General features: G+C 45.8%; 1 protein-coding gene across 3 annotated transcripts in view; it reads left to right on the plus strand.

The window, feature by feature from the left end:
- Positions 1-23,772, plus strand: part of Arhgap26 (Rho GTPase activating protein 26) — a 386,442-nt gene that overhangs the window by 96,386 nt on the left and 266,284 nt on the right. For all 3 annotated transcript variants that reach the window (XM_059245983.1, XM_059245982.1, XM_059245984.1), the window contains exons 2-6: positions 8,793-8,888; positions 10,571-10,632; positions 14,618-14,689; positions 21,145-21,246; positions 22,653-22,763. In XM_059245983.1, coding sequence (XP_059101966.1) covers positions 8,793-8,888; positions 10,571-10,632; positions 14,618-14,689; positions 21,145-21,246; positions 22,653-22,763 — 443 coding nt within the window. The remainder of the gene's footprint in view (positions 1-8,792; positions 8,889-10,570; positions 10,633-14,617; positions 14,690-21,144; positions 21,247-22,652; positions 22,764-23,772) is intronic.

Raw genomic sequence — 23,772 nt, forward strand, 5'->3', positions numbered from 1 at the left:
CCTGGGGTTTGCATCTGCATTTGTGGAACCCAAGCAAGTCAAACCCTTGAAGTGTGTGTGTGTGTGTGTGTGTGTGTGTGTGTGTGTGTGTGTGTGAGAGAGAGAGAGAGAGAGAGAGAGACAGAGAGAGAGACAGAGAGAGAGAGACAGAGAGAGAGAGACAGAGAGAGAGAGACAGAGAGACTGAGAGACAGAGAGACTGAGAGACTGAGAGACAGAGAGGGACACAGAGAGAGACAGACAGAGACAGAGAGAGAGACTGACTGATTGACTGATGAATCAATGTATACTTGAGCGTCCTGGAAATACCCCATTTTTTTGTGCCCTCACTGAGTTAGTTTTCAGAATGCATTTCTCTGTTTTAACTAACCAAATGCCAGTTTTCCTTGAGGGACTTTCCCTGCACCAGCCTTCTGCCTTATCATACCTTAGGACAACATGTAAATATAGCTTTCTAAATACAGTAACCACTTCTCTGTGTCCACTTCTGCTTCCTGGCTGGGTTCTTAGGAGTGGCTTTTGCATAGTTGACCTGATATTGATTAAATCACTTGATGCCCTGGTCACAGCATTAGCAAGTGTTTACTAAGCACTTCATGTAACACACTGTCTTTTAACATGTTCTGTGGATATAGCTTGGTTTCAGAACCTAGTACCTATCATGTGTGTGGCCGCCCCAAAACAAAGCCCCCAAACCTCACCCCAGCATGCTTTTATTCTCATTTGAAAGCCTAATCAGAGGGCTGAAAAGATGACTCAGTGGTTAAGAGCACTGGCTGCTCTTCCAGAAGTCCTGAGTTCAATTCCCAGCAACCACATGGTGGCTTGCAACCATCTAAAATGGGATCTGATACCCTCTTCTAGTGTGCAGGCATACATGTAGACAGAACACTCATAAACATAAAATATATAAACAAAAAATACATTACAAAAGTTAAAGACTAGTCATTACCACTTAAATACAAGGATTGTTATGGGATACACTAGTACTTCTATTAAAATATATAAAGTACATAAATAATATACAAATATAGACATATTTGTATAAATGAAATGGTTCAACATATTAAAGCATATAAAGAATTGGGAATTATGGGTGCATTGATATACATCATCTATGTACATAATTCAGTGAATGTAATGACTATACTACTGATCACTCCTAAGAGAACTTGGGGGTTTCAGGAGGCAGCAGAGCTTCTCTGATGGTACACATGCTCCTCATTGGCTGTCCAGTGGTCTGTGCACACAGGTCCAGATGGTGAGGTGTCCTCTGTCAATGGTTTCCCTTGCCTTGGTTTCATGATCTCACAGCAAAGCAAAGATATGTCAGAGTGTGTGTCTTAAAACAGTTCAGGGCAGCTCCTTAATAAAAGACCTCATCATTGTGGAAGATGATCTTGTCACTCTTCTGTGAAGACTTGGTTACGGTTTCTTCAGGGAGTAAAGTGTGGCTTCCTCTGGTTAACATGGAAGCCCTTCTGGCGGCTGATTCTGACCTTCCTTTGTAGGCCCTTTCCATCTATTCACCTGACCGTCAGTTTGTTTCTGGGTGGTCTCCCACCTCTGTATGTTTTTTCTCCACTGTGACTTCAGAACACCTTCCTGAGCCCCACCTCCTGCCGCACACCTCTTGCTTACCTCATAGCCAAACAAGACTTGGCTCAAATGCCACTCCCTGTTTTTCTCTTTCCCCTTTGTGTTGTCTCTGTCTCTAGTGGTCCAGCTGAAATAATACCCCACTTGTACTTCTGTAGTTGCCCCGCCCCCTGATTGCCTTAGCACATGTTAACTTAATTTATGGCTTTGTATGTACAGATTAGAGCCTTCTACCTGGAATTCTCTTTAAGGATATGGCACGTGTATAAACCATCCTTTTAGTTCTTCAAGTACACTGACATTAGAGCCTCAAGAATTTGAGTAAACTAGGCATTTAGAGCAAAGAAGGACTGGATTGCTCAGACTACAGATTGATTAACTTTGTGGTCCTCAGAAAGGTTAAACCTAACTGCAAAGTGGAGAAAAAAATACCTAATTTATAGGTGGAACAATTTAATCACTTGATTCATGCTCCACAGTTAGAAATGAGTCAATCAATGCACAATCATAGCTGTTTTGATGTGTATTAGTGTGGACTTCAGGCTCCTTCCTTTTCGTTAAGGGTATTTCCATGTAAGTAGAATTTAATTCAATTCCCTCATATTGGGAAGAGTCATGCTCTTCCTTGTTCCACCTGATTTCATTTTTAGAATCAACTCTGAGCATTTTATTAACCTTAATACCCTGGTCCAAAACCAATTTCTTGTGGGTTAGTGCTGGTTGTGGCCTCATTTAGGAAATATAGACTTAAGGAGTGGCTTTAGGAAAATCACACGGATCTATAATCAGAACACACATCATTTGACGTGGTCGGCTGATGTGCCTGTGGGTATGTCATCTGTTTCAGTGAGAGGAGAAGTGTTCCAAGCTGATCCCAACTAAAACTGGAAGAATACACCATTCATGCTTGGCAGTGCTTCATACATACAACCCTTCCAGAATATTCCAGATAGCATCCACCCACTGGAGCATCTTTCCCACTGGAGGCCAGGATCCTTCTATCATTGGGACCAAGCATCCTCAGGATATTTCCTTTCCAGTTAGCAAGTCTTCATCAAAAGAGACAGGATCTTCCCTAGGTACACTGTCTGATGTGGTTGATTGCCACCTAGTGGACGTAGGTAGCATCTCGTGTCACAGAGTCTAGACAAATGCTTTCTTGACTGGTTTTGAGATTCAACATGGTCCTCTTGCTAATGGAATGGAGGGATTCAGGCTATAAAATGGCATTTAGCAAAAACTCTGTCAGCTTTTCTCTCTACAGCTGAGCACACTGAACTGGGTGTAAAACACTGCATCCCGAGCCTGGGAAACCCTGTCTTCAGTGTGGTTTCTGTGAGAAGGGCTCTGGCTTCTCAGAACTCTTATTCCCACTGCTGACTGGAGGCTTAGGGATGTATTGGGGCTGGCATGTGGCCGTGACTGGCACTTAGTTTGCCTCTAGTGTATCTCTCCCGGTCCTTGGTAGAAAGAAAGTTTTGTTTAATGCCCCTGCTGATGGTGGCCCTCCCTCCAGCCTTGTGAGAACTGTCCTCCTTGACTTAGAGGAGGTGGTTCCATGTTAGTGCTAAGCACATTCGCACATTCCACATACATCTGGCTCCATTCAGATTCCCGTTGGTCAAAGAGCTTTCACTGACTTACTTAATCTTTTTTTTTTTCTCTTCAGCTGTAGTTGTTGGTTCTTACTCTTTTGGGGGCCTGCCACTCAGCATCAAAATAAATCACACATGGAGACTTATTCTTAATTATGAATGCCGGGCCTTAGCTTGGCATGCTTCTTGCCAGCTTTTCTTAACTTTAACCCATCTGTCTTTTGTCTCTGGGCTTTTACCTGTCTCTTTTTCTGTTTAGCTTTCTTTCTTACCCCATGGCTTGTTGTATAGCTGGGTGGCTGACCCCTGATGTCCTCCTCCTTCTCTGGCTACTTTCTCCTTCTATATATTCTCTCTGCCTGCCAGCCCTGCCCATTTCTCTATCTTGCCTTGTTATTGGCCATTCAGCTCTTTAATAGACCATCAGGTGTTTTAACAGGCAAAATATCACAACTTCACAGAGTTAAATAAATGCAACATAAAAGTAACACACCTTAGAATAATATTCCCTAACATTCATCCAACATGGAGTTGGGAGTTTACCTTCAGCAAAGGCTGATGCATCTGTGGAGTATCCCACTTCCCTCTTCCAGTGTTCTTTCTGTAGCATGCATGTTTTCACAGCCAGGCTTGAGCTGAGTTTTGGAGCTAGGCACCAAGGGTCACTATCCTGCTTGGTAGAACTCACTACTTTAAGACACATTGCAGAGTTACATGAACTAACACAAAATTTCTGTGAAGGAGGATTTTCATAGTGTTCATTCAGGAAGTAAAAAATAGGGTCAGGTTTAGGCTGGTTAGAAAAGCCAATGAAGGCTTCTTGGAGGAAGGAACTTATGATCTGTAGGCACAGTGGCAGGAACTACCTAGGCTGGGGCAGCTGGAACCCAGAGCAGGAAGTGGCAGGTCACATTCTCAGGGTCTTTCAAGCCTTGAGAGGGCCTTTAGTCTTCTCTCTAGCTTATCACAGGTATGACACAGTTGGGCAGAGAACTTGCCAAAGGGATGAAAATAGAGAAGGCTGGGTCAACCATCAAGGCAAATAGTAATACCCATTTGGGATAGAGGGAATTGAAGGGTATGGGAGGAGCTGGCAAAATTAACAGCTGCTTGGGGGCAGAACAGACAAGCTTGGAGACAAATATTGTGCATTAGGTTGACAAGCAGGTATCAACTTGTGTGGCAAGACAGGAGGCCGTTCTTTGTCCTTGGCTGATCTTAGAAGAGGATATATGGGGGAAGAGTTTGGATTTGACTGTTTAGAAATTCATTTGTGAGTGGAGATAAAGAGTAAATGGTAGTCCTTCAGGAACCATATCTTTCTCTCAGTTTTCCTGATGGGTCTTCTCTGGTGACTCTCAGGTACCTGTAAGTTGGCTTGTGTTGCTGTGTCCAAACAAGGCAGCAGAGCAGATTTTGGAGGTGACTGTCCAGGGTCTGAGGCACCTTTGGATGTTATGAGATGAAACCACTCAGGGAATGGCTTCAGCATCATTCCAAATGCAGGATGATGGGCAGTGGAGGGAAACCTTAGCAAGCAAGGCCTGGGGACATTGGTGTTCTTGTGCTTTATATGGCCGGGAGGCCAAATCCTAGCAAGTTCTTACCTTAAGAGTCGCTTTTAAGAGCTGCAGTCACTCTGTATCTGGAGAGAAAGATGTGACTAATGGAAATTCCAAAGGGTAGTTATACACAACTAGAATAATTTGGAGGGCACAGAAATGCAGCATATACCAAAACGAAATATAATTATAAGGTTACCTTGAGTTCTTTATAATATATGTGTATACAAGTGTGCACAGTTATGTTAAGTTTTATCCAAGGAGGGAGAATGAATTGACTGTGATATCACTAATAAAGCTGTGTGAAATTAAGGTGGCTTTATAAAGTGTTTGAAAAATAATCTCACGCCTTCTGCTTTAAAGAAGCATCATGCTTGGGTTCAAGCCTCTCGAGTTTTGTACATAGGGGAGTTTGCTGAGGCAGATCATGGCATCCCCAGGAAGGGAAGGGCACCTTCCTCTGACCCAAGTGAGTAGAAGGTTTTGGGAGCAATCTCTCAAGGTCCAGGCTTGTAGCTGCTTTCATATTCTTATTTTCTTTGTCTCCTAGCAGGTTTTGTATTTCTTGGATGTAGGCAGTGATCTCTTTGCTCTGCCCTGCCAACATCCTGCTTTTCTGTCATAGCAGTTATGCAAAGTAAACCTTATTGACTCTGTTTGGCTCCTTGCTGTGTCTTGTGCTGCCTGAACATGAACCAGCGAGGTTATATGAGCAGGGAGCACGATGCATGTCACATACCCAGCCCTAGCACCAGCCCTTGAGTCTTTACTGGAATGTGCATGGTTGGGTCTTGTTTACATACTAGTGAAAGCTCCATATACATTTTGAGAGCTGTTTGGCCAGGGTGATGATTTACATCAAGATATAACTAATACTTTTGTGTTGAAATAGGCAAGAGGCAATGATTTTTGAGCATTCTTACTTTATGTCTTACCATTGTACCAAATACCACAGAGCGACTATCTTAATGGGGGTGAGCAATATCAAATCCCCACATATTCCAGGGACTTCAGTTCAGAGGACTGATGAGTTACAAGTGTGCAAAGTGCTTGTATAGTAGGTCTCCCTCACTTGTGGGGTGACCTCCCAGACTCTATCTAATGACTGACACTTTATAACTCATCTGGGGTCAGTTAACATAGCTAATAAATAGGTAAGTAAGTTGAAACTTGAACCTAGCTTCCAAAGCTGGTTGCTGTGGAAGCAAGAGTTTGGGATTGATCATTCTATAAACAGAGTCTCATAGGATGCTCGTGGAGAAAGGTAGTTCCAAGCAAGCTGGAGATGCTGAGATTCAGGCCAGGTGCAGATTCTGAGCAAGCAAAACAACAGGTGTCTACTTAGTTTCCCTGAAAGACTTCTCTACTAGGTCCAAGGTAAGCTCCTTCCCAGGTTCCAGGCTCTGGAATTCTCATTCCATTCAGTTAGGCTCCCTGGCCCGGAGCCCTGTATTGACTCCATTACTGCTCATTACCTCATCTTCCACCAGGCCCAGATCTAGCCTCTCCATCTGTTGTGGGCCAACAGGCAGTGAAATCAGGGTGCTTTCTGCCTGTCTCCTGGCAAGGCAGCACTTTTAGAGGGGCCCACAGAGGCCCCGTTGTTCCTTAGGAGCTGGTCCTTCACCCTCCTGGGCAGCTGGCTGGCAGCACAACCTTTCAGGTGCGCCCTGGAGACCTTCCCAAACTCAGTCTGCATTTCCCTTCTTTCTACTTTGTTGAGGTGATTGTTAGTGTAACTCTTTCTCGTCCTGCTGAGGAGACAGAGGACTGTCAGGCAGGAGGTGAAGTGATCCTACTCACAGTGTTTGCTCAGGCCTTATTTTGTGAGCTCTGATTGGGACTAAAATGTGAGCACGTTTGGACTAAAACGTGACTGCATACAGCCACACATTTGTTGTGTCGTGCCTTGAGGCTCCTGGGGTCCTTCACTCCCACTTTGAAATAACATCCTTTCTTTTTCCTCTCTGGCCTGTCCAGAGTCTCGAGTTTCCTTCCTCCCCACGGCGTTCTGACTTTTAGGCTTGCCAGGAGTGAACTGTGTTCTCAAGGAGACCCTCTTCTTCTGAGAGAAGCCTAGTTCCCTGCTGTCATATTTGGACGATTTATCCAGGACTCTTCCGTGAAAGCGTCTGTGCCAGGGAAGGGTTTGAAACTGATCCTGTGTTCTCTTCCACCCTGCATGCCGAGCCTCCCATTGTGTTGTACAACAGGCTGCTTTGCCTAGGACCCATGCCCTCTGAGCTGTGGGAAGGAGGTTCAGGAGCTAGTCAGTAGCACGAGATCCAGACTGAGAACAGCAGCTTCCCCTGAGCCTGGCGACCCTCTACTAACTGCTCTGGCTTGGGAGGGCCAGTAGGGGCTGAGTTTATAAATCATGACTCTTCCGTCATTTGTTCAGCACACTCCGAGCAGATCGCACTGCACATACCAGAAGAGACAATCCAAGCACAATCAAGTGATGAGAATCATCAGCCTTAAGGGAGAAAATGGGAGCTAAAGACGGAAGTGCTGAGGGTCAAGGATACTTTCAAAAAACAACTGTTTTGAAATTACAAAATAATTACCTCATTTTCCCTCCTCTCCTTCCCTTCAACACCTCCCATGTGCCCCGCTTGTTTTCTCTCAAATTTATGGCCTCTTTTTCTTTAGTTATTGATACACACACACACACACACACACACACACACACCCTCAAAAAAGCTAAAAAGTAAATCTACCATATGACCCAGCTGTAATACTCCTTGGGCATATGCCTGAAGGACTCGACATCCTTTACTTCAGCTAGTTTCTCAGCCATGTTCATTGCTGCTCTATTCACAATAACGAGGGAATGGAAACAACCTAAATGACCTTCCACTGAGGGAAGGGAGGCTTCTATTTAGCGAGTCACGTTGATCTGGGAAGCCAGAACCTCCCATCTTATTAAATCCAGGCCTTGTTACGAGTTATGCCTCCTATTACCCTCCGCTGGGAGTTGGAACTTAATGCCATTTCCCCTTCAATGAGGGGAGCCTGCATAGATGGTAATTTGAGTGATTAGCCTAATCTGCAGGAAGGCTGCCTGTGGAATTAAGTTAAGCACGCTGTACTGAGCAGCCTTGTCTGTCAGGCCACTTAAAGGTACCTTGGTGATTTTATGCCCTGAACAGAAGCTGAGGGCTCAGGAAGGATCATTGGCTTTTATTACTGTCTTAAAGGAAAGTTTAGTTTTTAAATTTGACAAGGGCCCCAGAGAGTTTTCATTATAGATACCATGTGTGGGGTTGGCCTCTTAAGAAAATCCCCATACAAAACATCGCCAGGGCTTCATTCTTCTGGTGACTATGGAAAATGGCTCAGATGGAAATTTGTCAAGCTGTGGACTAATGAAAATGGGTCTGAGAGGGTCTGAGAACTTGGCCCTTGTCTGTCTCTAGCTGGAAGAGGAAGCGAGGTGTTCATGCCTTGAAACAGGGCAACAGAGGCTCTTCCTGCTTTCTCTTTTGGATCTACAGAATGTGTTAGAGAGTCGCACATGGGGGCAGCTGAATGAGCGAGCGCACTGAAGGTGTGGTAGCATGCACCTGTAGGCTATGGGGACTGATGTTGCTTCTGATCCAGGGCTTCCTCCTTGTTCTCCTGAAGTGGTGATATTCCCATGTGTCACATGGAGATGATAGGTCTCAGTGTGTTTGGAGGAAGCAGACATAGGATTAAAAATTGTATGTATGTATGTATACACCTCCGTTGTGGTGCTGGGAATCAAACCCAGGGCTTGGTGTGCTAGGCTAGCACTTTACCACTAAATTCTATCTTTATCCCTTATGATTTGAATTGTTAAAGCAATTGCAATAAAAATGTTTAGAGCAAATCAATACTTTATATCAAGGGTTATTATATAAAAAGGTATTTACTATTTTGAGTTAACATTTCTTTTGTGAAATGGTCTCAGGAACAAACCTTGCTAAGTATACACAGAAGGACTTAAAAAGGGCAACAACTAGGAAGGCCAATTTAATTTCATTAATTTCTGTTTTCCTCTTTTTCTTGTTAGATTTGTCTTCAGCAAAGCGGAAGTTTGCAGATTCCTTAAATGAATTTAAATTTCAGTGTATAGGAGATGCAGAAACGGATGATGAGATGTGTATAGGTAAGTCATGACCTCATGGAAGATGGAAACAGTTGTTGTTCATTCCAGCAAGCCTTCTCCTGGGCTAAGAGGCCTGTTAGTAAGGGTGGAAATCCAGTGGGTAGTGGAAGGCACAGATAGGAAGGTCCGGTGGGGCTTCTCCTTGGGCTGGCCTCACTCCCTGTCCAGTGGCAGGAGGAAGTTGGGAGTTCTGTGATGATGCTCCTGTCCACCTTCCTTCAGTGTCCTGGCTGGTTTTGGGACACTCTCCTTTTTCCTTAACCCAGCCACAGTACTGAGAACCTAGGAGTGGATCCAGCTGATAAAGAGAATTGGATCAAGGGTCCACAGTACTGAGAACCTACGAGTGGATTCAGCTTCTAAAGAGAATTGGATCAAGGGTTCACAGTGTTAGCTAATGGACTGAGCTGAGAATGGTGCTATGTCTTAGTTGACTTTTTATTTTAAACTCAATTACCACGTAAGTGGAACTTAGCTCAAGTTCTAGGTTTTTTTCTTTAAACATTTCACAAATTTGATCCAGTGGCCTTGCATTTTGGCCTGGTAACAGTTGGCTGGAACCATGTAACTGTCACTGTCTGCAGAGCGGGAGCAGCTCGGTGGTTGGCTCGCTGTGTTCCCACCTTTCTCCTCCTTAGTTTCCTTACTGAGGGAAGGAGGTGAGCTCCTGTATATCACCGTGCTGCACTGCCTCCCTCTTTACTGCCCCCTGCTCTCTTCCATAGGCAGCTCTGAGCACAGCACATTGGTGCAGTCAAGACTCATCACTTTGCTAGGGCTCATATTCTTTTTTCTTTCTTTCTTTCTTTCTTTCTTTCTTTCTTTCTTTCTTTCTTTCTTATTTTGGGCATCTTGGTTGATGCCGTAAAGGGAGGAAGAACTAAGAAGAATTGGAGCTGGGATTGTAGCCCAATGGTAGAGCATGTACTTAGTGTATGTGAGGCTCTGGGTTCAATTTTCCAATACCAAAGAAATAAAAAGAACTGAGAAAGTTAAGGTTGCTCAGATGATTTTTCGTCTGTTGTCAAGCAGAACATGAGGATCTGTTTTGTATGACCAAAGACATCTGGGAAGTAGCTGAGAGCAATGAAAATGTGTCCTTGTAAGTCATGATGCTTTCCCAGTATTGCCCAAGTATCCCAGTGACCTGGGGCTACTTCACTAAGTGCCTGTTGCCTTCATGAAAGATTCTGGCAAAGACCATCTGAGTTTGACTGCAGTGCTGCGGCCTGCATTCCATTAATGAGTGGCTTCCGAACTCAGGGAGAAGGAACCCAAGGAGATGCCAGAGATGTGGCTTCTGCTGCCCGCAGAACTATTTGTCTAGTTGTCATGCCAAAGAAAAGGTTGGATTCTGATGCAGCCCAGCAACAAAGATTGAAGAGGTTGAATCCTGGACAGGAAATCCTTCAACTCCTTAGTGGAACTCTGCCCCTTCCAGCCTCAGGGCTGGGAGCCTGCCAGCATCTCAGCAGTCCTGGGAACTCTCAGGAAGAGGCGGCTCTTTTCCTTGGAGAAATCCTCTAGCTGCTGTTCCAGGTGCAATTAACCTGCATTTCTGGGTCATCCTGTCTTTAGTGGTTGACTTTGGGCATCTGTGTGCATAAGGAATTTAAATCTGTAAGTTGCTTTTACACACCCATCATTCTGCTTTCAGTTCATGGCTTCTTTCTTTCTTCCAGCGAGATCTTTGCAAGAATTTGCCACTGTTCTCAGGAATCTTGAAGATGAGCGGAGTCGCATGGTGAGTATCCTCGGCGGCGCTCTTGGTCCCCGACAGTCTATGTGCATTAAGAGAGCAAAGAATTTGCTGTCAGAAGACCCAGGTTTAAGTCGAGACTGCCTCTGGGGTACTCTGAGGCTGGGAACCTTTGCAGAATTTGAAGCTTTCTGTGAATGTTAAAGAATAACTGGTACATAGCTTTGGAAGAGTATCAGCATTCTCAAGATTCACTGTGGGTCTGGGGAGATCAGTCAGTCAAGTCAGTAAGGCACTTGCTGCATAAGCTTGAGGACCTCAGTTCAGATCCCCAACACCCATGTAGCAAGCTGGGTTCAGTGGTGCAGGCCTGTAATCCTTAGGGTTTGCTGGCCAGTCAGTCTGTCCAAATTGATGAGTTCCAGGTTCAGTAGAAGACTCTCTCAAAAAGTAAGGTGGCAAAGTGGGCGAATAACTGAGGAATAACATTAATGTCAACTTTAGGAAGCATGTGTCCCAGTCTTCTTCTCCGTGACTTATTAAACCCATCCAGTGGCCATTTGAGGGAAGGCATTGCTGCTTCACTCTAACCCCAAGGCACCTGCCGCATAGCTGGCAGCCAGAAAAATGCAACCTGGCAAAGGAATGTGACTGTAAGAGCTCCTCAGAGAGAGACTCTGCAAATTCAAGAAGCCCATGCTAGCCTCTAGGTTCCAAAACAGTGCTTTCAAACCAGCGTCTGCTGTGAAGGCTTTCGGCGTTAATGGGTGGGGTCCTTCTGCGTTTCCGTAGTGTTCTGATCAGAAGCCCCCAGCAGGCTTCACACTGGCTTGTACCTGGGGTTGGGGTAGGGGCCCATCTCCAGGTAGGCAGTGGCAGAAGGATGCCCAAATTGGAGCATTTTCCTTCTCTTTCTGTAGCAGTTGCTGACAGCATGAGAATGGTGTAGCCAGAGCCTGTCCTGTTCTGTGTAGCTCTTGTGATAACTCTGACTCCCTCGTCTGTGTAGTAGAATATTCTTTCAAGGTGTGTTACTTCGTTTATGTTGCATTTGTTTAACTCTGTGAAGCTGTGTTACTGTCCAGGAGAAAGGATAGGCGGGGCTGGCAGGCAGAGAGAATGTACAGAAGGAGAAATCTGGGAGGGGAGAGGAGAAAGGAGATGGAGGAGTGAAGAAGAAGTAGTCAGAGAAGGAGGAGGACATCAGGGACCAGCCACCCAGCTACACAGCAAGCCAGAGAGTAAGGGTAAGATTTACAGAAGTAAGAGAATGGGAAAAGCCCAGAGGCAAAAGGTAGATGGGATAATTTAAAGTTAAGGAAGACTGGCAAGAAACTAAGCCAAGCTAAGCCTGGACATTCATAAGTAATAAGACTCCATGTGTGATTTATTTGGGAGCTGGGTGGCAGGCCTCCCAAAGGAGTAAAATACCACCACCACCAACACATCCATGTCATCTCCATCTTCCAGATGAAGATACTGAGGTTTACAGGGGCCAAGTTGCCTGTATGGGCTCACATGCTTAATAAGTTGTGCAGTTTCGATTCAAACCCAGATTGGCATTACACCAGAAGATGTGGGGATTTCTTTAAAGCTCTCAGGAGTACAGAAGCCCCCCACCCTGCCTGGCAGAGGCCCCCCCTCTTCTGACTCCTGACTGCTGTTTGCTTGAACCGACATTGCAGCATTAGTGACAGTGGCAGGTGTGGTGGTGGGTAGAAGGAGGCGAAAGCTTGAGTGTGCTCATGCTGGTTCCTGAGAAAGGGAAATGGTTCTTGTGAGTCTGATTCAGGGTCATGTCAATATTTGGGGGTAGGGGGTGTGGTGAGCAAATCGCCATGAATACCCTGCAAATTGCTGTGGCCTGTGGTAGGGGAACAATGACTGGATTATACTCTTTTCAACTTGCCTCTGCAATTTTATTATTACTCTCTGCTGTCCGCCTCTGAGTATCTGGCCGTCACAAGCCTCTTCCCACCCTGCTCACCCTGGGACAGCTTTATCATCAGGTCAGCTCAGTGCAGCAAAGCTGTACCCTTTTGGAGGAGCCATGGTTCTCTGGGATATTTGGCCATCCATTGTGTTTTCTGAACATTTGGTTCATTCCTTGGATTCTCCATTTACCACATGTGTCTGGACAATTACTGCAGGCATCTGTGTGGCCAGTAAATGTGAGTTCCTTGAGGGCAGAGAATGGCCTTGTGTGGCTAGTGAATGTGAGTTCCTTGAGGGCAGAGAATGGCCTCTGTGCTTTATCATTAGTGCAGTTCCTCCTTACTGTCTGCAGTCTCTCTTTTGACAGATGAGAACACAGGTCTTGTCGAGACTGATAGTGCTAATAGTACCAGGATGAGGGCTGGTTGTCCTGCTTCCCATGGGAGCACCTGAGTGCTAGCGTATTCCAGATCTCCTTAGGGCTAGCATCTCAGTATGGGTGCCCGCTGGGATGACCTGAGGGACTTCACAAACACTGATGTCTGGAATGAGGACCAGGGATTGAGTTATTGGTCTAAAGCGTGGCCTGGCTACCAGGGTGTGTAAAAGCTCCTCTGGGACTTCTCGTGTGCAGCTGAGGTTGAAAGCCACTCGTGGACAGACTCAGCACACCTTTGTGAACTTGAGAACCTTGCAGATGATTTATGGGAAGGACCCACGTAAACCAATTAGACAATACCAGTTAGCAATAAAAATCAGATAAGTTCTCAGTTCGATACTGTTGCCACACTGCAGTGTTAAAATGTACTGTACAGAGGTAAGTGCTTTCAAAACTAAGAAACAGGCAAAGGGTAATAAATATAGACCCGCCCTTTTCTGTCCCTCATACTGTCCAGGCAATTCTTTACTGTGTCCGTCAAGAGTCTCTGGTATTTACTGTGTTGTTGCCGTTGTGAAGGGCATGCATATGATTTAGAGAACATAATGCTTTGTTGACGTGAGATTCCTGAAATAATTAGTTGAGAGAAGAGTGAGCAATGAGTAAAGATCGTAAAATATTTCACTGCTTTAGAAAAGACTATAGAATCTTAGAGCCAGAGTAGTTCAGCCCCCTCATTTTTTTGGATTAGGAAATTAGAGTCCAGAGAATTTAAATGTTTTGTTCATGGCCACACACTTGGCAGCTTGTCAAGAAGTTATCCATTCACTCATCTGGTCATTCAGAAGTGCTTGAGCCTTTGTTTCTGATTTCTTCTGTGCTTTGGGAATACTGGGGATGAGTGAGCGTTTTCAGGGGTGGTGTCTGTGTCGGTAGAGAGTACTGAGCCAGAAAACTACCTCGCCTGTGTGTTCTGGAAGGCTGGGTTTATGGACAGCTTCTCTGAATTACAGTTTTGGAGGTCTCCACAGAGAAGTGGCATTTAAACTGAAACCTTATTATAATCTGTACAAGAGCATCCGAGGGAAAAGACAAAGACAAAGGTCCCAAGGTAGGACAGATTTGGTGCATTTGAGGTCCACTGGTATGGCAGTGAATCAGAGTGTGGGAACAGATGATTGAGCCCTGTCCAATGCAGTTGGGAGGCAGCCAGTGATCAGGAGGCAGAGGTCCCTGCCCCAGTTTATTCCCTGTGGAACTCATCATGCTTGAAAGGTCTTTTCTATACATGTTCAAAGGTGTTTTGGATTTTAACTGAGACTCACTGCTGACTACTTTGCCTGTAGCTTGGGTGAATGCTGAGCTTACGTCACTTGAAGCTTGAAACTTAGACTGCCTCTGTTACCAGGTCCCTATAACCTACCCTTTAGATTCACTTCTTTTAGTGCTCAGAAGGCTGAGGTTTAGAGGACTGTAAGTCCCAGGCTGTCCTGGGCTACACAGTGAGACTGTCGCCAACAACAGCGAACTCTTCACAGGAGGAAGGTCCCGTCTGGAGTTGCCGAGCGGATTCTCTTTGAAGGGGCTGTTATACAATGGCACCCGGACTGTATTGCTGCTCAGGTTTTATCCGGAGGCCTTGGGGGGCAGCATATGTGGACGAGCTGCTGTACTTCATGACTAATCTTGCCTTTGCCATCTGCTTTTCTTCATCAGATTGAAAATGCCAGCGAGGTGCTCATCACACCCTTGGAGAAGTTTCGAAAGGAGCAGATCGGGGCTGCCAGGGTGAGGAGTTTGCATACTTTGTTCTTGTGCTTTAGGGTGGAGCCTGAAAACTGCAGCCCTTCCCCCAGTTCCAGCACATCCTCCCAGACAAGGCCACAGCCCAGCTCCTCTGCATTTGCAAGTGGCTGAAGTGCAGCCCTCTGTGGCCACCATCAGCAGCCACCCCAGTGTTTTGTTACCTGATTGTTTGGTGCTAATTCATAAACGACTCAAAGTAGAGGCGCTGCCTCTTTGTGCTAGGTGGCTGTGGGCCTGGACATTTGGCTGACTGGTTGGTCTACTCATCTTTTGTGTAATTGTGAGTGTGGAGGAGGACCAAAATTGCATTTAAGCAGTTATGAACTAGGCCTTGGGGACACAGGGACTTCTCATAAATCTCATTAAACAAAGTACATTATAGTCTGATGATGGTTTCCCTTTCCCCCAACTCCTCCCAGATTCTCCCCATATCTCTACCCACTCAAATTACAACTTTTTCTTTGTCATTAAAAAACAGACAACTAAAATACAAAACAACCTCCCCTAAACCCCAAAACAAATAAACCAGAATAGGACAAAACAAACAGGAGGAAAAAAAAAAAAAAGAACCAAAGAAAAAGCATTAGAAAGACAGACACAGACACACAGACACACACAGACACACACACACACACACACACACACACACACACACACACACTTGCACACTTAGAAATCCCATAAAACCTCAAAAATCAGAAACCTTAATATATAAACAACTTCTAAGGCCTCCAAAATGACCAGACAAAGCATTGTGAGACAAAACCCCTCCAGAAGTACCGTTGAGCTGCTTTTGTGTTGTCCATCTACTGTTGTGCATGGCCCTGACCTTGAGTGTGGTTGGTATACCCAGTAAGAGTATGTCGGAGCAAACTAATTTTTGTAGTGTGTTACCAGAAGAGGGCAGAGGGAAGCCTGTTCCCATGCCTTGAGTTAAGTCACTAGCTAAACTAGCTGGCTGACTTCCAGCAGAGTGTTAGAGGCCCCCTGCAGGGGAGATGTTTTCATCCTAGTCAATGGCAGCAAAAGGCTGTCTGCCCCACATTTTCCTGATGTTCTAGAGCTGTGATGAATTCAAACACAGTCCCTTGAGCTGTCTGCAAGGGAGGTGGGGGTACTGAGGCAGTGCCACACTTACTGTAGATTTTGCGTTGAAAACTGTCCTAGAGAAGTCATCTAAAAGCGAGCTTCTTCCGCTCCCTGTAGCCTCCCTGCCTTCCGATTCCTCCGTCCAGCTTTTTAGAAATAGACATGCCTATTGAAAGGGATGATACTTGGTCAAGGCTTTAGAGGATGCTTGGCCTTAGTTTGAAGGGAAGACCATGGAAGGATTTTTCTCCTAGTGTACAGCGGATTTGTACCCATTGACATTTAGGAAGAAAGAAGTATGCATTGGTTTTGTTTCAGAGATGAAGGAACATAGAATTTGAAGTCTTGTTCTCCTAAGACTCTTGTCCATGACTGAACCTCTCTGTGATATTTGAGAATATATGGCTAGTGAACTCTCAGTGGTTCAGGGAGCAGCCTTCTCTTGAGAGGCCTGGGCCTGTATTTCCTGTGTCCAGACACCCATGGCAGAGGCTCTTGTCAAACTGTGGCAATGCAGAGCTGACCTGCCTGGCATCTTTACATTGGCTGCTTCTCCTGGAAAGCACAGACACCTTCCCACGCTGGCCCTTCTCTGTGTTGTTTTGCGAGTTACCATAGTTACCAGGGAGGAGCAGCACAGTGATCCTGTGACAGGAACATGCACCTTTGCCCACAGGTGGGACGTGTGTCACTGTTCTAAGCTTCCCCCAGGCATGCTGAGTCTCTTAGTCACCAAAGCATTAATGATTCATTTTGATGTTTGGGCTGATTTCTCATCCCTCCTCCTTTGTCATTTCTTGTTTTTTTTTCCCAGTGTGTGTCCCTCTCTACCACTCCACCCACCCACACATTTATATCATAGTATTACGTGAATTTAAGAGAAAACCAAGCTGAAAGGCAACCCAGGGAGGAACCTCAGAGACACCCAAGGAGCCAGCAGGGCTCTTCACCTGTTCCGGGTGGCCAGGTGCTTGTTCCCGAATTCTGCCTGTTTGATGCTAAGATTTTTTTTCCTCTGTTGCCTCTCTTCTCTGCTACTGCTTTGGTTGCTATAACAACCTGTTGCACAGGGGTCCATGTGAAAGCTGCCAGGAGGGGGAGTTTACCTTAGATTCTTTTGGTTGTTGTTGTGATCGAATACCCTGACGGAAGCATCTTAAGGAAGGAAGGGCTCATTTCAGCTCACAGTTCCAGGAAAGAGTGTACCGTGAGTCACGGGGGAAGAACTTGAGGCAGCTGTGCCATCACATGAGTGCCTGCTTCTCCTCAGGTCCTCTCTCTGGCCGATGCAGGATCCTAGTCTGACTGCTGCCTCCCTCAGTTAACACAATCAAGATAATCTGCCATAGGTGTGTGGAAGGAAGCCTGCCTTCCAGGTGATTCCAGGTTTTGTCAAATTGACAACCAGCACCAACCGTAACAGGGCCCTTGGGTATTCTTGTGTTAGAGGCCGCTCAGGAATAAAGTGTGGCTTCAGATCTTGACGTCACCGTGGCCCTAAGTTTATGTTTCTGAAGTGAGCAAGTTGGCTTCTTCTGTACAGGAGGTGGAGTGGTAATGCTGTGCTCTGTAATGAAAGTAGAATAGACGTCTGACAGTGGTGGTTAAGAGTGGGCCTAGAGCTTGGCTGCTTGTTCCAAATTGTACTTCTGCAACTTGCCTGTGAACTTGGGAGGTTTCTAAACCTCCACATCCCTATTTGTTCGTCTTTAAAAAGGGATAATAAAACTTTGCCCCATAGCGTTCCTAAGAATCAATGAGTGCATTCATCTAAGGTACTTAAAGTAGTATGTGTCTGTAGCCGTTTGAACAGAAGGACAGTGCTCGTCATGTAGTCATTCATCTGTGGTTCTGACATTAGGTACACATGAATCATTCAGAGTACATGGGAAGGGCTGGAGAGGTGGCTCAGTGGGTAAGTGTGCATTTTGCTTTTGCAGAGGACCTGAGTTTCATTCTAGGATCCATATTGGGCTGCTCACAACTGCCTATAATTCCAGCTCCAGGGTATCTGATGCCCTCCTCTGGCCCCTAAGGGCACATATTCCCATGTATACACCCATATGCAGATACACACACATATATACATAGTTAAAAATAAAAACAAACGTTAAATAATATATGCAAGAGCCCAGCACTATATTCTGCAGTTAGGGTTAGTGGATGTCAAGCAGATATGGTTGTCCTGGCTGAGAGGAAGGCGTCAGACACAAAGCTAAATGTCTAATTCCAAACTGTGGTATGTGCTTAGGGAAGGTTACCTTCGTCGAGCTGAGACTTATAAGTCAACTGTTGCATTTAATGAAAAGGAAGTGGTTGCCAGTGACAAGTACCTTATCACCATCAGCACTACCACCACGTCACCATTTCCATCATTACTGTCATCACCGGTGACAATGGCAGCACCAGCACCCCCACTACCACCAGCCTATCACCACCATTACTGCAGTTATCACCATTACCACCATTGTCTCAGAGCTTCAGTTGCTGGGATAAAGCACCATGACCAAAAGCAGCTTGAGGAGGAAAGGGTTTGGTTACCTTCCACTTCAGAGGATCGCCCAAGGAAGTCAGGGAAGGAACTCAAGGCAGGAATCTGGAGGCAGGAATGGAAACAGAAGCCATGGGAAAACACTGCTTACTGGCTTGCTCCTCACGGCTTTCTCACCTTGCTTTCTTATAGCACCTAGGATCACCAGCTCAGGAGTGGCACCACCACCCACAGTGAACTAGGCCCTTCACATCAATCATCAATCAAGAAAATGTTCTACAGGCCACTATGGTGGGGGCATTTATCAACTGAGGGTCTCTCTTCACCAATGGCTCTAGCTCATGTCAATTTGACATACAATCTGCCAGCACAACTGTTATCATCTTTACCATCATTACCACCACTATACCACCATTACCACACGCACCACCACCATTACTATGACAATTACTCCTACCACCAGCGCCATCAGTACCAGTACTACCAATAGCCTTTGTCACCACCATTATCACACCACCATTACCACTGGCACCACAATTATCACTCCTCTCATCGTTCTTACCGTCATTGAAGTATACTGAGTGCTATTCATGTATTCATGTGGTAGTCACTTTGCTAAGTACTGTAGGTAGTTTAACTCATTTAATCCAAGTAACCATGTGAAGAGCGAGTGTTCTTCTTTTATTGAAGAGTTGTGAGCTGCAAGGTGAAACTCGAACAATGATCTCATCTAGCCACCCTGTGTTTGTAAAGGAGAAAGTTGAGTCTTGGAAAGTGATGGTAGTAAAAGGGACTGGAGAGATAGCTTAGCACTTAAGAGGACATGTATGTTCTCCCAGAGGACCTGAGTTCAGTTCCCAGCACCCACCTCAGGCAGGTCACAACAGCCTGTAACTCCAGCTGCAGGCCATTCAGCTTCTGGCTTCTGGCTTCCAAGGGCACCTGCACTCATGCACATACCCTGCACAGACACACAGAGATGCACGTAATAAAACACAGTATTGTTTAAAGACGAAAAGGAGAAAGCGACTAGCTGAGTACCAGCACTCATCTTCCCTGCTTTACTGACTCCGGGTGCAGTGAGACCAGCTGTCTCCGACTCCTAGCACCGTGTGATTGACTGGACGCCGGAACTGAGCCCGAAGAAAGCCCTTCCTCCTGTAGTCGCTCTGGTCAAGTATTGTGTGATAGCACGGAGACGAGGCACTGGTGTACTGTGTCAAGTACAGGCCTTCCCTGCAGAGGCCTTGGCGCTGCCTTAGCACGGAGCTAATTGTGACTATCCAGTGACCATGGACTCTGGAGGCTCCAGTCGCCTGTAGGTTACAAAATGCCAGGGACTCATGCCTCCAGCCTTTCTTACCCTTTGCCTAGTGACCCTGCCTGGCCCTAGGGTGCTCTGTGGGGTTGCTGGCCACTAGGGTAGTGAGAGTAGATATGTGTGATGTGAGCATTGAGTGGAGTTGGACTCCAGCTCCAAGCTTATGGATCACTAGAGAAGAGTTGCTTGCCTGGACCTTTCTCAGACTCGGAGGGGCAATATTTCTATGAGCCTTTTCTTCACTCATGCTTGTTTCCTTCGTGGTTTGAGGATGAGGAGGCTTTTAAGCCTCACTCAGATTTGTAGGAATGGATCCATGCCTGCTAAGCGTGTATATGATCATTCCCTGCTCTCGGTGAGGCCTAGGAGCTAGCTGTTGACTGGAGAAATGCTGGAGCGTGGTAGGACTTCTTGGCTCAGAGTGGTCTGCCCTAGGATGTCAGCACTGCGGCTGTCTGGCTGTCTTTTCTGGGAACCTCCCCCCTGCCTCCTCAGGTGTTCACCAGGGCTCAGTTTACTTCTCTCCCCACCAACCAAGGCCTTTCCTGAGTACTCTCTGTTCTTTTTTTTTTTTTTTTAAAGCTCTTGCAGTAGTCTGTAATTATACTGCTTATTCGTTTCCTGGTTAATTGTGTTTCTCTTTCCACTAGAATGCTCCCATCACGAGAGGAGGAATCACTGCCCCCAGTAGAGCCTAGGATAGAGTGATTGTTAGTCATGAATCTGTTAGCCGTATAGAAAGATGCCTTCTTTATCTGGCTGGAAACACCTTTCTCTTACAGGCTTTAGAGTTGCATAGAGTATCTCCTTTGGGCCCCAGATGGGTCCAAATCAGACTGACACACCGAGCTAGTGGGCCTGAGTGTTTGTGTTGGACTTGAGCGGCTTCCTAGCCCTGCCCACGGTGGTGTGGAGAGCAAGGAGACTGCCTGTGACCGTGTCTCAAGTGGGCAGAGCGTGGGCTTTAAAGGCAGACAGCATTAGCTTGATGTCAGCTCTGCCATTCTCTATGACATTTTTGCAAATTGGCTTCCTTCTGAGTTTTCTTACCTATAAAATGGGGAATAAAAATAGAACCTTGGTGACTCAAGAACTTGGTGGGAGAACACAGGTTGATATGTATATTATTAAATTATTTTTCATTTTTAGACAGTAATTTAAGCTAATAAAAACTTCTCAACCAAGGGAAAGAATGCCCATGTCTCATCTCCTTGACTCATGTTTACATGGGTGACACCAGGTTTGTACCACCATGTCACTGCTTTCCAGTCTGTCATAATCCAGGCTTTCCTATGACAGGTAATACTTCCTGGGTGTCCCATGCTGTCTTCATCACAAGCCCCATGTGTGGGCAGCAGCGATGCTTGTGCTTTTGTTTTGAGGGTGGCCTGCCCTGGATGGGCGTTATCTAAAGAGCAGGAGCATCATCCTGTCGGGTAGAGGGTATGATGAACTGTGAGCACACAAGGGTCCTGAGGGATCCAGCTAATTCACTCCTGTAACCCCTTACTCTTTCTCCCCTTGCCCCTGCCCCAGGAAGCCAAAAAGAAGTATGACAAAGAGACAGAGAAGTATTGTGGCATCTTAGAAAAGCATTTGAATCTGTCTTCTAAGAAGAAGGAGTCCCAGCTGCAGGAGGTAAGAAACCACAGCGTGCTCACATAGTGTTAGTTTTCTCATGGTGCTGGGCAGATATATGGACATGCTGCCTGCTGTTTGTGAACCAATGCCTGGATTGGAGGAGACCTGAGAAACAGGGGCTCCATCCTGAAGCCTCCTCCAGGACCATGCCCTCCTGCGTCCCACTTCCCTGCTCTCTAGTGGCAGAGGAGCAGTGCCGCCCACTACGTCCTGCATGGGTTGTGCCCATCTCTGGCTGTGTCCATCTCTGGCTGTGCCTCTTCATTTCCAGCTGTGATCTGCTTGCTGTTTCTCTCCCCCTCAGCCTTAGAGCTGCGTTTTCGCTCACTTGCTCTCCTGCCTCGTATTAGTGACTTACAAGACTGGCATCTGAAGTACTTGGGTTATCTTTCCTTAATAATAACTTCTAATTGTTTCAACATAGCATTTGATACTTATCTTTTCCTCTTTTTAGTTTTAGTGGTATCTTAATGTCATACATGTATTTGGAATGTTGTTAATCTTTTTTAATAAAATATTCTTTGATTGAGCATGTTGGCAGAAACCTATAATGCCAGCACTTGGTAGGCCAAGGAAGGAGGATTATGAGTTCAAGGCCAGCCTGGGCGACATAGAGAGATCCTGTCAAAAAACAAGGGTTGTGGGTATAGTCTTAATGGCAGAGTGTAAGGCCGTGCATGGTTTGATCCCCAGCACCACCCATCACAAAAAAGAAAAATTTCTCTGACCTGCTCCTGGTTTTCTTGGATTTGAATTTAAAAGAACATTATTGGAAGTTCTTTTAAAAAGTAGTTAATTTGGAAAGTCAGTGTGGCATCCATGGAGCTGCCACCATTTTCCCTTTTCTTGGAGCTTTTCCTTTTGAGTCCATACATCCAGGAGGGAAGACATTATAAGGGCAGCAGTGTGGGATGCTGCTGCCATCTAGTGGATGGTGATGATATTCTAAAAAGTAGTGTTTGCACCCAACGGCTATGAAGTTTGCACCCAAAATAATATTGTTTCTTCAACTAATATTCACTGGACACTACTATGGATGTCTGTTCAGGATATGGGTGTTTTGTGGGAGTGAAACAAAAGATCTGCTCTTGTGGAACTTAAAGTTCTGAAGAATGTCTCTTTCAAGAAATACAAAATAATTTTGCTTGGTAGGTCAAGCTAGAGGGTATGCATGTGTGCGCGTGCATGCACATGTGTATTTGTGTGTGTGTGTGTGTATGTGTGTGTGTGTGTGTATTCATCCATAGACTAGTGTTTGGCATAATGTTCATTAGCTTACCATTTTTCTTTGGTATCGTGCTGTTTGGTTTCTTTTAAAAATTCACCACCATATATTTTCTCCTTGCTTAGTTTATTCCTTAGGTGATAACTTGGTTTTCTGTTCAATTTTGTCTTGTTTGCAGGCAGACAGCCAAGTGGACCTGGTCCGGCAGCATTTCTATGAAGTGTCCCTGGAGTATGTCTTTAAGGTGCAGGAAGTCCAAGAGAGAAAGATGTTTGAGTTTGTGGAGCCTGTGAGTAGCTGTTTACTTTCACCTGAACCACCCAGCACATGATAGTGGTACTGCTGCCCAGGACACAGGGGAATGTGGAGCAGCCCCAGCCCAGCAGGGAGAGCCCTGCCACTTTGGTTCCCTGGTCTCTCGCCAGCTTGGGAGCTGTTTTAGACAACTCAGTGATGGAGATGGTACAGTCAGCGTCAGCTCCTGCCTCTGGCCGCCTGCTGTTACACTATTTGATCTGCAGGGGGATTCCGGGGGGCACGGCTCCCTTCTTGTCTGGAAATGGTCACCGTCTAGTAGTTGTGCTTTGTCGCACTCTTCTGTCCATCCAGACTCGGGAAGCAGTGGAAGGTGCACTGTTGTGTTCTCACTCTGTGCTTGGCTTCAGAGCCCCTACTGCCCCAGTCAAGTTCTATGAGAGGCTCTTACATAAGGTGATTTCTCACAGTAGATTTGTCACAGGCGGAGCAGTACAGAGAGTCTGCTGAGGGGACTGTGATGATGGAATCCAGACTTGGCCAGTGTCCCACTGGGCATGAAAGAGTGCCATGTGGCAAAAAGTTTGACCTCATGGTAGTACCATCCTTATTAGGATTCCATTCAGCTGTGGTGTGGCTCCGCCTACTGTGGCACCTGAGCATGGGCTCCACATTAGGAAGACTTTAGGGAGACATGAAGGTTGGGGAAAGAGATAGAGAAGGGAGAGGGGAGGGGTTGGGAGGGGAGAGAAGAATGGATTTTGTCAAAATATGTTCATGTGTGAAGAGTTTTAAAAAATATTAAGCATAAGAAAGACCTTTCTAAATTTAAAAAATAGTGTTTTTAAGCCAAAAATTCTTGCTTTTGGTGGGTATTATCCCAGCTGGCCCATCTGACTTTTGAGTTTGCTCTTTCAGTAGGCATACTTGACAAGTAAGGCCTCATATGCATTTGTTTAGGTGACTGACAAGCACAGACCCTCAGATAGTAGATGGTTACTTCTCACGTTCTTGGCAGGTCAGGCTGCACAGGCAGGCTTGGC

This window comes from Peromyscus eremicus, chromosome 19 (genome assembly GCF_949786415.1).
Source record: "Peromyscus eremicus chromosome 19, PerEre_H2_v1, whole genome shotgun sequence".
In the NCBI taxonomy this organism is placed as follows: domain Eukaryota; kingdom Metazoa; phylum Chordata; class Mammalia; order Rodentia; family Cricetidae; genus Peromyscus; species Peromyscus eremicus.